General features: G+C 54.7%; 1 protein-coding gene across 2 annotated transcripts in view; it reads left to right on the top strand.

Annotated features, from left to right (window-relative positions):
- Positions 1-15,742, top strand: part of ERCC6 (ERCC excision repair 6, chromatin remodeling factor) — a 32,467-nt gene extending 16,725 nt beyond the window's left edge. The window contains exons 8-22 of one of the 2 annotated variants that reach the window (XM_087938114.1): positions 1,343-1,478; positions 5,295-5,465; positions 6,324-6,500; positions 6,856-6,972; positions 8,048-8,143; positions 9,041-9,259; positions 9,483-9,593; positions 10,034-10,153; positions 10,474-10,568; positions 10,987-11,132; positions 11,221-11,586; positions 11,635-11,802; positions 13,249-13,426; positions 14,443-14,548; positions 15,111-15,742. In XM_087938114.1, coding sequence (XP_087794240.1) covers positions 1,343-1,478; positions 5,295-5,465; positions 6,324-6,500; positions 6,856-6,972; positions 8,048-8,143; positions 9,041-9,259; positions 9,483-9,593; positions 10,034-10,153; positions 10,474-10,568; positions 10,987-11,132; positions 11,221-11,586; positions 11,635-11,802; positions 13,249-13,426; positions 14,443-14,548; positions 15,111-15,530 — 2,626 coding nt within the window. In that variant the 3' untranslated portion in view covers positions 15,531-15,742. Of the gene's footprint in view, positions 1-1,342; positions 1,479-5,294; positions 5,466-6,323; positions 6,501-6,855; positions 6,973-8,047; positions 8,144-9,040; positions 9,260-9,482; positions 9,594-10,033; positions 10,154-10,473; positions 10,569-10,986; positions 11,133-11,220; positions 11,803-13,248; positions 13,427-14,442; positions 14,549-15,110 lie in introns of both variants that reach the window. The other variant, XM_087938113.1, reaches the window with a different exon arrangement.
- Positions 15,743-17,379: the final 1,637 nt, after the last annotated feature.

A 17,379-nucleotide genomic window follows, 5' to 3' on the forward strand; every position in this document is an offset into this window, starting at 1 on the left:
AAAGGCCGGGGGACGTGAGACGTTGTGGACGACCGAGAAAACCCAAGAACACCAAAGCAAAGTCTGTGTGCCTCATTGATGACATTGACAGTAAACGGTAAAAACCCTGAAGATCAATCCGGAGAAGGCTGGCTGTAACATTTTGGTCTTCACCGTTTCCAATAAAAAGTAAAAAAATAAGAGACGTTGAATTTAACCTTTGCAGGGAGGCTCTTCCACGGCATTGATGCTGCTGCAGAAAAGTCCTGCAAAGAAATTTGGAAATTTGGAAGTCTTGCGGGAGGATAGATAATGGCTTGATAAGCAAGTTGCAGTTGTGGGCCACAAACAGTATCTGATGTGACATGGATAAGAAGGAAAAAAAGAGAGATTATAATTACAATTTGCATAAATAGAAGCCTTGTTTCCACTCAGGAGAAGAAATAGTGACTGTTGTGTCATAGTGTTAATTACGCATTTAGTACTTTGCCAAATTGCAAGCATCCTGTCTTAGCGTGGAGTTTTAAAAAACTGCAGCAAGTTTTGAGAAGGGAAATTTGGCTTCGGTGTCCTTCAGCTTTCATTCATGAAAAGGATCCCGAATCCCTGGCAGCCGAGAGATCCGCCCTCCGCATGAGGCGTGACCCCCGAGCCCCCCCCCCCCTGGCTGCCCGTCCCAGGCAGGCCTTGTGACGAGGATGTTGGGCCAGAGCATTGCAGCCAATGGCGGAGCAGAACGAAGCGTCAAGGGTTGAGGCCTTTTCCCTTGGCCCAGGTGGAGGAGGGATCCGGGCGGGCAGGCAGGCGGGGCTCTGGGGTTTGGTCCCCCTGGGTGCCCTGGACCCCTGGCCTGCCCTCCCTCTATCCAGGAGCTGGGTTGGTTCTGGGGCGTGAGCCGCTTGGTCCCTGGGTGCCTGTGGAGGCCCTCGGCCGTGCCGGTGCCGGTTCTCTCGCAGGGCCTTCTCATTCCCCCCAAGGCAGCTGGGCTGTTCCGTTCCTGGAGGACGAAGAACAAGACGTGGCGTTTTTCCTCCGATGAAGCTTCTTGGGTGGGAAGCCAAAGGTTCGCCTCTTCCTCCTCGTGGGGGAAAAAGGGTCCAGCTGCCTCTGGGGGAAGGAAAAGCCCCTTTGAGGCGATCGATCGTTGGGTGTGTCTGGGGGAGGCCCCGTGGGAGGAGCCTGCCGGGCTTCCTTCTCTCTCCCAAGACCCAACTGGGCACGACAAGAGCAAGCTGCCATTTTGCTGAGCTCAGCCGACAAAAAGGGCGATGAGAGCGCTCCTGGCCTCTGGGAAGTCTGGCGCGGGAATGGCTTCCTTCTTGTAGGCAGGTGGTGACTGAGCCCTTCCTCCTGTCTGCCCCAGGCACAGAGGGCTGGGTCCCACGGTGATCGTGTGTCCAACCACCGTCATGCACCAGTGGGTGAAGGAGTTCCACGCCTGGTGGCCCCCGTTTAGAGTGGCCGTTTTACACGAGACGGGCTCCTACGCCGACAAAAAGGTACCTGCTCTTTTCCTCTCTTTGTCCTTCTTTCTTTCTCATGACTCTGTTAACGTCGGCCTTCCAAGCTCTCCCTGCATTTAGGGAATATCCCCATACGGGAGCAGTCCTGGTGATCTCAGATATTGTGAACTGCACGCTGCTTGTGCATAGTAACCAAACGCAGTGATTTCACAGCCTTCGGAGCTCCACACGAAGTTTGGGTCCTTGTGCAGCGCCTTCCCAGAATTTTGAAATTTGAAATCCCTTTTGCTCCGGCCATTCCTCTTTCAGGGTCCGTGGGGGCCCCACCCCCCACCCCCGCCGTCCCCGGGTTGCAAGGTGTTTGGGGCGAAGTCCCCCTTAGCTGCCTTTCAGGTGTCCCGTGTGAAAAGGCACCTGTGTCCAAAGTGCAAGGACAGGATATTCAGCAGAACGTCTCAAGGGCCCTGTTAGAACGAAATCATGGGGCCAAGAGAATAATACAGGGCCCAACTGTCAAGCCGCTGGACAGAGTATTTTAATTGGGATTATCTTGTAATAATTAGATTTGTGTAGGTTCAGAGGTCCAAGTTATTCTTCCATTTCTTACGCATTTTATAGCTTTAGGCACCTGTGTTGACAATGGTCCCTGAACATCCAATGTATTAATAATAGCCAGAATTTTAATGGTAGTCCTCGCTTAACAACCGGTCACTTAGTGGCTGTTCGAAGTTATGACAGATGTTGAAGGTTTGAGAGTCCTTCCGTTTTCCCTGGGACGGCCCTGCCCCCCTTCCCTCCGGTGGGCTGGGCGGGGGGCGGGGGGGGCTTATTACGGCACCAGTCGTGGGGCAGTCTGGAAGGGAGGCATGAGCCCAGCAGGAGAGGGGAAGGCAGAGGCCGGGGGTCGCCTCGGGGAGCCCCTCCAGGGAGCCCCAAGAGCCCCCTTCCCCTCCAGGACCGAGAGGAGGCGTGGTGGGCTTTACATCCCCTTCAGCTGAGGGGGAGAAGTGGCCGTGATGAGTGGCCTCCCCGTCTCTTCCTTCCTTGTCAGCACAACTCCTCCTTTAATAAAGTTTTGGCTTGAAGGAAATTTTAATTAATTACAGCTTGGGTAAACCCCGGAGCCAGAGTGGGCCTGGGCTGCGCCTGCCCGCCTGCCTGCCTGCCTGCCGTGAGTGGCTTTACTGGGCCATCCTGGCTGCTCCTCCCTCCCCCTCCCCCCTCCCTCCCCTCCTGCGCTGACAGCGTGATTTATGGATGCTGTTTCCTACCTCTGCTTTGATTGCCCTCTAGGAGGGTTTGGTCTCCTGAGCCTCTGCGAGAGCAGCAGCCCTCCTTCCTCCCTCCCTCCCTCCCTCCCTTCCTTCCGCAGAGCATCTTTTAATGACAGTGGGGCAGCCCTCCTCCTCCTCCTCCTCCTCCTCCTCCTCCTCCTCCGCCTGCTTCTTCGAGTCAGGATAATTGCAGACATACCCTATTAATTGCAAAATCTAGGAGAGGTTACGCGCTCTACAAGCTTTTAATTTGAAAGCGCCTCAGACAGTTTCTCCTTCTTGGGTCTGAGCAGAGACGTCAGCAGCTCCTGCCAGAGGCCGGGAGGGGGAGGGAGGAAGCCCTGCCCTGGGCCAGGGGCCCGGGGCCGCCTCGGAGGAGCCTGGCTGGAGGAGTCCAGGGCCCCAGAGGCTCCCCACGCCAGTGGCCTGCTTGGGAGGGCACGCACTGCAAATCCCCCCCCCCGGCCCGGCTGCCTTCAAGGGTAATACGAGCAGGAGGTGCAGGCAGGGCATCTAAATGGCTGGACGGCCTTTTCTTAAGGATGACGGAGTCGCGGGTGCCGTCTCTGAGAGGGTCAGACTAGATGGTCTCCAGACCAGCCCCTGCATGTAGTGGCACCTACGTTTTCAGCCATCTTTATGTTTAGTCCAGATAGTCCTTGACTCACAGACTGAGCCCAAGCTTTCTGCTGCTAAGGGCGTTTTGTCCCAATGGACGACCGTTCTTGCCACAGTTGTTAAGTAAAGCACACGTCATAATTATGAACCAGAACTGCCAAGCGCCTGAATTTTGATCCTGTGACCCGGCGGGGCTGTGGGGGCTGCGAAATGGGAAAACAGCCACCAGTCCCTTTTGTCGGTGCCATGGCAACCTCCAACAGTCACGAAAGGAACCAAAAGTCGAGGACTACCTGTCGGGGCGGGGCGTGTTTAGTGCCTGAAGTCCCGTTTTGTCTTGTCTCCTGCAACCTCACCTGCTAAGAGAGAAACCAACCTGCTTTGTTTGCGGTGGGAAAGGAGGAATTTGGCGACGCAGAAGGAGGCCTTCCTGTCAGAGCAACAAGGCAGCTTGGGTTGATCTACGGAGGTGCTGGCTGTCTTCGGACCGCCCTGTTCACACGGCCAGAAGGATTACAAGGGATCCAGAAGGCTTAAGCCGTGGCGGCTGCACTAATAAGGGCTCTTTTCTTGAAATGGGCTCCTCCTTGTAACCTGGGTGTTTCCAGAGTTGTAGATACGTTTGGAGGCCCGGCGGTTTCCCCGCAGCCCTGAATCCAAATGGTCGCCGCCTGAGGACCCATTTCTAGTTTTGCTTTTGGTGCTGTCTGTGGAAGCTCCCGTTGAGCTCTGTGGGGTGCAGCGAGCAAGCGCAATGAGAAGAGCTCTGCGAGGACACAAAACTCGCCCCAGCCTCTGACCAAAGCAGCCCTTGGGCAAAGCTAATCCCCTTCTCCCAACATTTCTGGCCCTGTTCACATAAGGGCAGCAGACCTACAACCTGCGGCAAAGGCCGCAGTCATTCGTGGAAAGCACTGTCCGTGTGTGCGTGGTGTACGTTTGTGTGTCCACAGAGGCAGAGATTTGTCTTTAAGGGGCAAATAAGTGAGTGCACATTTACGGCTGTCTTAAATTGGGCCTCACAAATGGATCATTTTCTGCTCCATTGACGGCTCTGGTTTTCTTCTGTGCCTGGGGATGACTTGTAAGTGGAGATTTCTGCTTTCCCAGAAGCCTTCCCTTGGTTGGCCACTCACGGGGCTCCTTCGCCAGCCTCTGCCATGCAAGGCCGCCGGCCCCCCACTCCCCACTCGAGGGAGGAGGCGCACCAAGCTAAGCAGCTGCTGCAAAACGCCCCAGGCCTCACCTTGTGTGGCGTCCTCTGTCCTGCCCTTGCCGGCTTTTCTTTCGGCTTCTTCCAGGGGGGGCTTGAGAAGCAGCGCGTAATTCATCCCCCAGCCAGAGTTGAATGTAACACACGGGGGAGGGGGCGGTGCTGGGTGTCCTCTGGAGTATCTCCCTGGAAATTTCCTCATCAGATTTGCAGAGGACACGGGGGGGGGGGGATTGCCAACACTTTGGAAGATAGGCCCCAGATTCAGAAGGGCCTTGAAGGCTGGAGCATGGGGGCCCCACCCAGCCAGTGGTAGCCCAGCGGCGAGACGAGCGAGGCCCTTTACCTGGGCAGGAAAACCACCTGTGCAGAGATAGCATCGGTGGCCCCTGGGCTCAGCGGCAGCCACCATGAAGTGGGGTCTGGGAGTCCTAGGGGCCCCCCGCTCTGAAGCCTGAGCCTTTGGCAAAGGGCCACCTTGTTAAAGAATCCCCTCTGGCGGGCCTGCATTCTACCTTTCATTTAAGAGGTCGGTTTGTGTGACCTGATTCCTTGTGCGGCCGATTCCCTGTCCACGGCCGGTTTACGGTCCACGTAATCACGCGGTGTCATCGCCGCACTGTCATCCTTATTCTTCTTTAAGATCTCACTTTGTTTCTAATTTAATACAGGGCAGCTGTTCAGTTTGTTTAGCTATGCAAGAAAATCATGGAGCCATTTAATAATCTTAAAATAATCTTTTTGCAGGTAAAACTGATTCGTGAAATTGTGGCCTGCAATGGAATCTTGATAACCTCCTATTCTTACATTCGCTTGTTGCAAGACAATCTTCAGCGGTACAACTGGCATTACGTGATTCTGGACGAGGGGCATAAAATTCGGAATCCCAAGGCTGCAGTTACCCTGGCTTGCAAACAGGTGGGATTCCTTAAAGAAAAAAAGGATGGGGAAAGCCTTGGATTGTCATTTGCCACCTGACAGCCGTCTTCCATTAAATACTATCCAAGCCAGGTCTGATATAATACCTGGATGTCTGTGTACATAATTCGGAGCCAAAGAATATGTAGAGTGTAGGTTATACGTAGCCCATATCCTTGGAGTTTTACGTGAAGTGGGTGTGTTCATTTCCCTAGTGAGGTTAACGAGTGTAATGAACGAGTTCTATAATCTCTACAACTTTTGCAAAGTGCACCCAGCAACAACAGGATTTCCATCCTTATCTCTTCGCTACTTCTACAAAATCCTTTATGACGCTCTTTCTTTGCATTGAACAAATTTGTTCTCCTGTTTAAAAAGAGGACGGTTGAGGGAGGAAAAGAGAGTGGCTGACTTTCCCAGCTTTTCCAAGAAATATTTTGCTTTATTCAGAGAGAATTCAGTGATAAACTCACTTTGTATCTTTTCACATATTATATTTGAATTTTAGGAAATGGTTTCATTAAATAACATAAAAAATAATGCTTTGAATTTGGAAGGTCTAAATCTCAACCCTACTAATGCATAAAGAGTATTTTTTTAAAAATCAGCTATAAATTAAGAGAAACTTATTCGCCATGTATGAAATTGCATAGGAGGCAGTGGAATTGAGAGTATTTGGAAAATAGAATCTCAGAAAGAATAATCCCGTGGAGCAATTCTGCAAAGCTGTTGTGATGATTTTTGTCCCTTTAAATCCCACACGGGCCGCCCTTGTGAAGAGGCCGGGTCGCATGACCCCAGCAGAATTGTGTCTTTGGTTCCCGTGGGGCCTCACCGTTCCTCTTCTTCCCCTTGCAGTTCTCCACTCCCCACCGGATCATCCTGTCTGGGTCCCCTCTGCAAAACCACCTCCAGGAGCTGTGGTCCCTCTTTGATTTTGTGTTCCCGGGGAAGTTGGGGACCCTCCCAGTCTTCCTGGAGCAGTTCTCCGTCCCCATAACCATGGGGGGCTATTCCAACGCCTCTCCGGTCCAGGTAACGACCAGGAGGGTCCCCAAGCCCTCCAACCGCCCTCCCCCCTCCCTCGGCTTTTTGCTGGCAAGAGGCACAAGAAGGCCCTGCTGATTTCGGGGTGTGTTGGCGGAAGTGTCTTGTTTTCGGGAAGAAGGGAACTCTGCCAGGAGGCCGGGCGGAGGGAGGGGTTGGAGGCGGCGGTTATGGCGTTCCTGGAAGCCGGGAAGTCACTCCCCTAGGGACCTTCCTTGCTTTTTTGGGGGTGTGCGTTATCCTTCCCTGTTTCTTTTATCCATATATCCCCCCATCGTCCCCATGCTGGAATCGAAAAGGAAAACACTTCGTAAAGTCACTGGCATTTTTCCCCCCCTCAAAGGTGAAAACTGCCTATAAGTGTGCCTGCATTTTACGGGATACGATTAACCCCTACCTGCTGCGCAGAATGAAGGCAGATGTTCAGATGAGCCTCTCCTTGCCGGATAAAAATGAGCAGGTACCTTTAATTTTGTACAATTTCCCTGTTTACTTGTCAACATGAAACAAGGCTTTGAGCTTCCCAGGGAGAAAAGTGCCTGTGGACACACACACCACCTCTCCCTTCCGTGGGGTCCGGGGTCACCTTCGAATCCACTTCTGGCCTAGCAGAATAAAACATTAATAGCCCTTAAAGTTGGGGATAAAGTCAGGTCAGGTCTCTTGCAGGCAGGTTGACCCTTGTTCAAGTGGATAGAAATCCTGGCAGTGAGTCTTTAATCGGAGGAGATCCCAGCGATTTAGCCACGGGGGCCCCTCAGAAGCCTCCTGAGCTGTGCTCACAGGTGGCGCCGAATTACAACCTGCAGCAGCGTTTGTTGATTATATGACATGAATTATTTTGCAAACACCTCCCAAGAAATCTGAAAATAGAGGCTTTCTTTCTTTCTTTGATTTCTATAATTGTTCACCTCAGCAGGTCCTCTGGGTAGCTTACTTCATAAAACACAAAAAACAATTTTCTGATATATTGTTTTCACTCATTTACAACCTGCTGCCAAATATCAGAGAAAATTTCGAGTGCATAATGAATGCCTATCAAGGGTTACGTTATGAGAGAAGAAATCTGTTCCTTTTATAACCTGCTTCCAGCGAATACTTAAACTTACGGTAGTTAACTTTAAAAACGTAAGTTAAAATTGAAATCCCGGTGCCCCGAAGGCTGAGGCGTGTGGGGTGGTATTGGCGAGTGGCACCTCCAGGTCGGGGGTTGCCCTATTGCTTGGGGTAGAGCCCTCCGATATCCACAGGCAGGAGGACCCATCTCACAAACTGGAATTAATTAAAAGCCAGGCTGGCAGGTCAAGTGGGATTCCCTGCTGCCTGAGATGGGCCTGACACACACGTCGCGAGTTCTCCTCGGCAGGCCAAGGGGTTTGGAGATTGGCACCGCGGAGGTGCCGGTCCCAGTCACGAAAGCCACGCGTGGTAAACTCTTGGGGAGAAGAAGACGTGAATTGGTGGTTTCATTGCTTTCTAGTGTGGGCTTACGCTACGAGGCGAGTATAGTAATTTCTTCAATGTCTCTTGTTTAGGTCTTGTTTTGTCGCTTGACGGCTGAGCAGCTGCAACTTTACAAAAAGTTTATTGATTCCAAAGAAGTCTATCAGATTCTCAATAGAGAAATGCAGGTACATGCAGCAAATTAATGCATTGGAGAGGCTACCCAAAGAAAAGGGCTAATATTTTTGCCATGTGCAGTAGAATAAATGGAAGGCAGGCGATTGAAGAAAGAGAAAATTGAACCAATTTAGACTAACCCCCCTCACTGTACCTTTCTGTCCATTCTGGGGCACGAATGGGTTGCTCTCCCCGATAACCTCCAGCGGGATTTGTGGATACGTGGCCTTGGTCCTCCTCCGTCTCTTGGAAGGGCTCTGGAGTGTCCCTCTCAATCTAGGAAGGAAGGAAGGAAGGAAGGAAGGAGATGTCCCTCCTTCCCGAGTGAAAATGCCGCTCATTTTCCCTCGGGACGCTTGAGCTCCGATATCAGGGATCAAAGGGCTCCAATCCCCCCCCTCCCCCGCTTGAAACCACACCTATATGAAGGTGTAACTGGGGAACCCGGCCACGTGGGAGGCACTGCCCGTCACACGACAGCGATGCCCCACTGCCCGTCTCCTTCCAAACTGAGGCGGTGAATATCTGGAAGGGGAGAAGGAGAAAGTTAAGGCGGATAACCAGCAAGGCAGGAGCGGGGCTGTCAATCCAGAGGCCGACTGGCTCTGAGGGGGCGCCATCCAGGCACGTTTCCCAACCTCCCGGGGGGTGGGGGCGGGGGCAGGGTCTGAGTTTTTAGGTGTCCGGAACTTCCGGAGAGCCTCTGCACAGGAGACAGGATTCTCCCCCTGCTGACTTTGCCCTCCAGGTATGACCTCCCTTCGGTGGGCAACGTTCTGATACTGAGGTGGAACCCCACAGGTAACCCCCACCTGTCTCTTGGGGCTCTGAGGAGAACTTGTTTGGGGAATCATTACCTGTCAGTCGGCTTTGGAACAGGACTTTGTCCGCCTGTGTTTTCCCTGCAGATTTTCCCAGGGCTCATAGCCCTAAGAAAATTGTGCAACCACCCAGACATCTTCTCCGGTGGCCCTAAGATTCTGAAGGGGACCCCCGAGGGAGACTTACAAGAAGAAGACCGCTTTGGATTCTGGAAGCGCTCTGGGAAACTGATCGTTGTGGAGTCCCTGCTGAAAATCTGGCACAAGCAGGGCCACCGGGTGCTCCTCTTCACCCAGTCCAGGCAGGTCAGCCTCTGAGACAAGCCCCCCCTCGCCATTGGGGGGAGTGGGGCGTGGCCCCCAGGAGGCACCTCCTATGCCAGAGGCGGCTTGGCTTCCTGGGGCTTCTGGGCTCACCCTTGGCTGCCTTTTGGGAAACGAAGGCCAGACCCGCTTCCTGCCCTCTGGGCTGCTGCTAGAGGTCGTAATCCGAGGCCCCCGTGGGGTTTCTCCCCCGTCAATGCTGCAGATGCTGCACATCCTTGAAGTGTTTTTAAAGCAAAGAAGCTACTCCTACCTCAAAATGGACGGCACCACCACGGTGGCCTCGAGGCAGCCTCTGATTGCGAGGTTCAATGAGGTGAGGGGCGCATGGTGGCAAGGCCTGAGAGGCCCGGCCCTCAGCCGGCGTGGCGCAGGGGTTTGGTCAGGGTTAGCCACAAGCGAGCCCAGCCAGCTGGATGCTCAGAGCTGGGAGATTTGCTGGTTCCGTTTTCACTCCAAATGCCCCCAACGCGGGTCCCTCTTCCAGGGAACGCTCTGGGTTTCCTCCTCTGGGTCATCCTCTCTAGCGAGAGCCCGTGGACTTGGACGCCGCTTCACAGGCCCCTCTAAGGGGTTCACAGGGCCGGAACAGGGGGCAATGGATTGACAGGGCCCGGGACCGGTGGCGGCGTTGTTGCCCCCGTCTCCCAATTTAGGAAAGGAAGGAAGGCCGGCCCTCCATCCCTGGAAAGACAGCGGGGAGGGGGATCTTTGAAAACGTCTCCTAAGGATGCTTTGTCTTGCGAATCACCACAGGATGTCTCCATATTTGTCTTTCTCCTTACTACTCGAGTTGGTGGGCTTGGGATCAACCTGACAGGCGCAGACCGGGTGATCATCTACGACCCTGACTGGAACCCCAGCACAGACACTCAGGTGGGTCCCACTGAGTCCGGGGGCTGCTTGCCTGGAGGGGGCCTGGTCTCCCCCTTTCCCTGGAGCGGGCTCGGGGGAGGGGGCTTGCAGGGAGCCACCCCCCCAGTCTTACTCCCAGGGGGAAAGCGGCCCTTCGCCTGCTCTGCGCCCTGGGAAAGAGGTGGCGCTTTGGAGGGAGGTTAGCCGGAGAGCAAGCTTTCCGAGGGCTGGAGGGCCACCCAGAGGAAGTGGGGAGGAGCCTCCAGAGCGTTGAACCCCAGCGGCTGCCCCCCTCGTCCTCCTGGGCCGCCTGGAAAGCAAAGCCGGCCTTGGTGTTTTAGGCCCGGGAACGTGCCTGGAGGATCGGCCAGACCAGAGACGTGACTGTGTATCGGCTCCTCACTGCAGGGACCATTGAGGAAAAGATTTACCACAGGTGAGCGGGAGGTGGCTGGCGGCCTCCTCGGCCTCCCGTCTGCCGGGGGGGGTCGCTTTGGGGATCTGGACCCGGCTGCTTTTCTTCCCTTGGGCCTCCTCTGCCTTCCTTGGCAGGGAGGATCGAGGGCTCGGTAACGGATCCCATTGGTTGCCATCGCATCGCCTTTCTGAGTTACGTTGCGGTCGATGAAAACCGGTGATTGAAAACGGAGGGTAACTCTGAATTTAAGCACAGCAACAGGTGGTCACTTTGACTGAAATTATGTATTCTGTTCCACGGATTCCTTAAACGTTTTCTAAGCCTTGAGGTCTTTAGGCGGAGTGGAACTGTCCATGTGTGTGTGTGAGAGAGAGAGAGAGATTAGACAGAGCAGGAACCAGGGGCCGTTCCTCATCACCAAGCGTCATTTTCCCAGGCAAATATTCAAGCAGTTCCTGACCAACCGAATCCTGAAGGACCCAAAGCAGAGGCGCTTCTTCAAATCCAACGACCTCTACGAGCTCTTCACCCTCAGCACTCCGGATGGAGCCCAGGGGACCGAGACCAGCGCCATCTTTGCAGGTGCGCCAGGGGAGGGGCGGCGAGTCCAACGGGCGGAGAGGGGCGGGTGCAGAAAGGCGGTGACGGTTTGTGGGACGATGGGTTTCAGGAACCGGTTCTGATGTCCCAGCCCCAAAGCGGCCGTTGAAGCGTCGCAGTGCCAACATGGCTGAATCTTCCCAAAGGCGCCATGCGAAGCTGACGGATTTCTTCGGAGCAAAACAAGATGAAAAGGCGGCCCTTGCGGCAGGGGAGCCGGCCGAGGGAAGCGCAGAGCCACCCCCTCGCCCCCTTCCCAAAGGCCCTGCTGCCCAAAGCCCCCCCGTTCCCGCTCAGAGTCAGTTCCTGAGGGCGGCCGGGGAGGAGCCTTCCGGGTCGGCTGGGGAGCCCTGGCCACAGCCGGGTGAGGGGGAAGGCCGGGCGATGCCAGCCGGCCCAGGCGGGATCAGCCCGGAGAGGCCGGCTGCCAGGGGACGTGGGCGGCTCACTCCTCCCAGGGAGCCCGCTTCTGCCCCGGAGGCTGGCGAGGGCCGAGGGAAGAGGCCCAGGCGCTCCCGAGATGCCAGGTTTGAGGGGGTGGCAGTTCCTCACCTGGTGAAGCAGAGAAAGTACCAGAAGGGAGACCGGGAGGAGCCGCAAGAGCCCACGAAGAGCGACGATTACGTTTTGGAGAAGCTTTTCAAAAAATCAGGTAACTTTCTTCCTGTTGTTTAAAAATATTTCCCCATGTGACAGATCCATTTAAATTTCTATAAAAATGGTTGCCGATAGATGCAGGCCGAGCAGGGACCTTATTCTAGTCCGGCTGCCTTCGTGCCTGTTTGTTCAGTATGTTTTGCCTTCCTCCTATTCCCCCACCCACCCGCCCCAACAACAACAACCCTGTGAGGTTTTCCCTACAGAATCGTTTCCTCTGCTGCTGTCACCGCTCCAGTCAGAGCTGAAGGAAACCCTCCCATGCCGGCCTGGAGTTTTGCCACCTTAGAAAACTCACCCGCATTCCCCCGCTCTCTTTGGGTGGGAAGGAGGCGCTTGCTTCAGGGCCAACTTGCACGAGGAGATAGTCACCCCCAATTCCAATTTATATTCCAGTGACAAGGGAGAAACCTCCAGACAGGAGTCTGTCCAAGTAGCAAGGAGGGAGGGTTCTAAAATATTTTTAAAAATCAAAGGGAGAAAGTAGACGTCCTTGTTTAAGGTATATCGTCAGTAAGAGGGAAAAGAAATGAAACCCTTCCCCTTTGCTTTAGATTTCGGGACCAGGTGCAAGATCTGGTCTCCTTTTGATAAAATCCTTTAGGAAGTCCAAATTGAGCTAATGTCGCACATGTAAACTGCTCTTTTAGAGAGTTTTTATCGGAATGCTTTTCCCGCCTCGGGCAACTGGGCCTTTTATGCAGACTTTATCCATCCCGGCTATCCAATCGCCTGCCCACTGGACATCACCCGATCCGTGCCTGGCTTGGGGGGGTTGCGTCACAGAAGAAGCCCTCAGTCTTTCGGAGGGCCTTCTGCAGCACGGGCTTCAGGCGGGCGGCTCCTCTCCTTCCCCAGCAGCTCCTGCCTCTTCCCCGCTTGGAAGGGGGAAAGGGCCCTGTCTCTCCCCCCCTCCCCCCCCCAAAAAATGGCACAACTACGGACAGCAGCAGCAGCGGTGGAACCACCTCTGCCAGTTCCCCCAGGAGCCTCCTGGCCCCGGACAGTGGGATTTGTTGGAATGAGCCGGCCATTAATGCCAACGCTGAAACCTCTCCCACCCGTCGGGGGAAACGGATGCCCTCTCTGTAACGGTGAATCAGTCCGATATGCGCCCAGTCACCGGGGTTCATTGTGTAACCAGGGTTTCTCAACCGTGGCCCCTGAAGAAGTCTGGACTTCCAACTCCCAGAATCCCCAGCCGAGGAGATATTGGCTGGGACAGGCAGAGGCATCCCCCACATTTCTTTGCCTGGGACAGTGAGCAGTTGTATTTCCAGGAGGCCCCGTGCAAGGCCGGCTCTTCCAGAACGGAAGCGAGGCAGCCAGCTGAGGCAGATCCGCTCTGGCTCAGCGCTTCCCGGCCGGTTGCCGGAGTTTTGCCTGCAGGACCTCAGGAGGAAGGGAGGGAGAGGTTGAGGTGAATCCCTTTCTTTCCCAGGAATACACAGCATCATGAAGCACGACGCCATCATGGAGGCGTCTAGCCCCGATTACGTGCTGGTGGAAGCCGAGGCTAATCGCGTGGCTCAAGATGCCCTCCGAGCCCTGAAGGCTTCTCGACAGCGATACCGGGGAGCTGCTTCTCCTTGGGCAGGCGGTGCCCCCACCCGGTTAAGGTAAGGGCCCTCCCTCTCGGGCCGCTGGCAGGGTCATTCGTTGGGTGGTCCCTGCTGCCTCTCCAGGCCCTGCAGGGGGAAGGTGAACGGCCGGCCCAGCTGCAAATCCAGGCTTCTGGCTGACGCATCGGATGCTGTGTTTTAGTGTCTAAAAAGAGAGCTTGGAAACCTAAAATGTTGGAAGGACAGGCTACCCTGATGCTCCTTGGCTGTTAGGCAAGAGAAATTTCCTTCTTCTCCTTTATCTTTACGTTATTTTATGAGATAAATTCTGGCCAGTGACCGAAATAAAAATAATCATCCATTCATTTTTTGAGGTGGGTAAGGTCTTCTTATTTCTTGACTAAGTTAATAGGACACGAGAACCCCGGCTTGCCAAAAGCTTAAATATCCCCAGTTCCAAGTCAGTGTTACGTATAAGTTACCGAATATCCGACTTGGAAGGGGCCTTGGAGGTCTTCTAGCCCAACCCCCTGAATGCTCAGGCAGGAGAACCTCCGTCTCTTCTTGAAAGTCCCCCGCGTTGGAGCCCCCCCACAACTCCTGGAGGTGAGCCGTTCTCCCTGCCAGAAAGTTGCTCCTTGGTTCCAGGTCGCTTCTCCCCGGCTGAGTTTCCACCCGCTGCTGCTTGTCCTGCCTTCGGGGGCTCTCTGGAGAAGAGATTGACCCCTTCCGCCTCTCTGGGGAAGCCCCTCAGGTGTCGGAAGGTCGCTTCAGGCCACCCCTAGTTCTTCCCTTGGTTAGGTTAGGCAGACCCAATTCCCCCCACCCCCAGTGATAAAAATGTACATTTCTGCCTGGGAATGAGGGAGAAAAACGGCCCTCGGGAGGTGGGCAGAAAAGAAGGTGGTGGTCTGTGGGTGGGAGGGGCAGGAGGGGGGGGGCACCTGGGGTCAGCCTCCCCATACTTTGCTTGGCCACTTGGCCCTGGAAGACCATCAGTCCGTGTGTAAACGTACCTGCCTTGTGACGCCGCGCGATCTGTCTGTGAAGAATACTTCTCTGGTTAATTTCAGAAGCAGATTTGGCCAGAAGAGGAACCCAAATTTTCCGATATCGTCTTCCTCCTATCAAGCTTCAGGGAAAAAGTGCAAGTTGAAACAGGAACAACTCATCGTGAATGTAAGAAGCCCCTTCCAGAGAGTCTCTCATCGCCCGTACAAAAGCCCCTCGGCCCTCCCACTTTGCCTGCCCCGTTCTCCTCAATTCCTCTTGGGCTTCCTCGGTGGAAGCCGCCTCCTCGGTGGGCCTTGTGGTAAATGTGGCTACGTCTCCTCGATCACAGCTTCTTCGGTCATGGATGTCCACGGGGGGGGTGCTTTTTCCCCCTTTCGCGTGACCCTTGTGCCTTGGTTACAGCCCTGCAGGTTTAAAAGGTCCCCCCCGAAGGAGAAGGGGCAGGTCCTAAGTGGTTCGCCACACCTTGACCACCTTTTGGAAGCCGGTTTCAAGTTTCAAAACCCAAAGTCCCACACAATATTCTCCTTAATAAATTGGTCAATGCGCCAAGTGCTTTGAGAAGAATTCATAATGATCCCGTCCCCCCAAAATACTTTCCCGGATTATAGCGGGAATTGCTCTTTGGGTACTGGCATCACACAAATCAGGGGGGGAAAAAAGAACTTTAAGAACGGTTTTCTCTTGAGGCGAGAATTCCTCCCACCATTTTGGTTTCTTTCTGCAGGAGGGGGAGAAAGAGCGAGGCGAGCCTGCCGGTGGCAGAGGGTCTCACTTCGACGGAGAGGCCTCTTCAAGCGCCCTGGACTCGTCTTCGTTGCTGGCCAGAATGAGGGAGAGGAACCACCTGACGGGATCCCAGCAGCAGAGGGAGGATCCAGCGGTGGGGAGCTTTGAGCATGGCATCCCTGGCCCCCCTGCGGTCACAGAGCGGCACGACGAGCTGCTCTCAGATATCCGGCACTTCATGGCTTTCCAGGCGCAGCTGCCGGGTCAGGCCAGCACTCGGGAAATCCTGCAGGAATTTGGGTCCAAGCTGACCACGGAGCAGTGCTGCACCTTCCGGGAACTCCTGAGGAACCTCTGCACTTTCCACAGGCAGTCGGGCGGCGAAGGGCTTTGGACGCTCAAACCAGAGTTTACCTGACTCTCCCCTGCTGGGGCTTTTCAGCAGCCGGTTTTGTCTTGGGACCCCCGGGTGTCCTCTCCTACTACACAGAGGGCGCCACCAACCTTAGACAGCAGGAACAGGGACCAGCCGGACATTTTCCCTATCTAAGGGAGAATTAAAGTGGATCTTAAAGTGGATTTCTAGCAAGCTTTCTGGTAAATCATGCAATAAAATTTGGAAAGTGGGAACGGTGTGCCTAAATAGAAAATACCTGAAAGTAGCATCCCAGGGATTAGCCACGTACATCCACAGCCTTTGTAAGAACGAATTGCCTTCGGAGCGGAGAAACTCTGGCGTCTCATAAGGGTGTTACCTGCACGCCAGGAATTCCGGCCCTAGAGAAGCCAAGTGGGAAGTCCAAGGTCCCGTCGCCTGGTTTGGCCTAGAAAGGGTAATAACCGCAGACTTCTCAGTGTTTTGGGACTCCTGACCTGCGAGACTCTGAGTTTCCGTAGGAGTTTGTCCTGATTGTAAGAAGAACGCAGTTGTGAAGAGCAGGAGGAACCCTTTCCCGCTGGCTAGAATGGACCTCTTCTGCGGCTTGTAGTTTCTCTTGGCCCTTTCCCCACCTGCTCAGGTGTGGCCCCTCATGATCCAAGCCCCCGAATCTGCTCAGGCGTGGGAAGGGTTGCCGCCGGCTCCTGTATGGCGGAGGCCTCTCCTTGCCAAAGCTTTTGCCTTGCTGGGCTCGGTTGTTCACTCTGTGTGGCCGCATGGCGCAAGCAGGCGGGTGGCCTGCAAGACCTCGGCAGCCAGAGAGGCGGCTGGCAGCAGCGGAGGGAGGTTCAAGGCAGCAGAAACAATGCCCTCCTGGGGGCCTCCCTCGCCCCAGCGGGGGCTCCCAGTCTCAGGCCAGGGCCGCAGCTTCAGGGCCCTCCGGGGGACAGGTCTTCTCTGCCCCCAGGGTGAGGGGCTTCCGCAGGGTTGGCAGGCGATGCGAAGCGCTGCAGGGGCTCCCGGGGGGCGATTTTTCCAACGGAACCCCTGAATTGCACCCCAGCTCTGTCAGGCCGCCTCCTGCAGGACAAGAGACGGAAAATCCTCGGGAAGGGGGCGAGGGCTAGAAGCCAGAGGCCTCCCTCCCGCCTTGCTGGGGTTGAATGGCCCTGCTCTGCCCTGTCTGGAGTCCTGCGGCTGCCAGGCGGGAGGGCCACAGTGATGCCCTGGGTGGCCCTGGGTGGAGGTGGAAGGCGGGGCCTCATGGGCACATTGAGTATCACCGTAAAGATCGAGTCTTATTTACTGTAGAAGGATCTCCTTTTTTTTCTACAAGAGGCGGCCTTTGCCAGAGGGAACCTCAAAAACCAGGTTGCTTTCTACCAGCAGCCTCTGTAGGCAGCCCACGAGGGCGTTTCTGTGCTGGGCAGATAGATAGAAGATAGATAAGAGTTCTTTATTGGCCAAGGGTGATTGCACACACAAGGAATTTGTCTTGGTGCAAATGCTCTCAGTGTACATAAAAGAAAAGACACGTTCATTAAGAATCAAGAATCGTAACGTACAACAGTTAATGAGAGTCATCGGGTACAATCAACAATCAAATCCTACTAGGAAACAGTCAAGTGGGAGGGGATGGGTGATACGGAGTGGTGAGAAGATTAACAGTAATAGTAGCGTACACTTTGTAAATAGTTGAACAGTGTTGGGGGAATTATTTCTTTAGCAGAGGGATGGCCTTCGGGGGAAAACTCCCCTCGTGTCTGGTTGTTCTGGTGTGCAGGGCTCTATAGTGTCGTTTTGAGGGAAGGAGTTGAAACAGTTTACGTCCGGGATGTGAGGATGAAGCGACGGAGGCCCAGCCCAGAAGCCCTTTTATTATCCCTGC

The sequence above is a fragment of the Pseudonaja textilis genome, chromosome 8, assembly GCF_049901715.1.
Source record: "Pseudonaja textilis isolate UNSWEBS1 chromosome 8, rPseTex1.2, whole genome shotgun sequence".
NCBI classification, from domain to species: domain Eukaryota; kingdom Metazoa; phylum Chordata; class Lepidosauria; order Squamata; family Elapidae; genus Pseudonaja; species Pseudonaja textilis.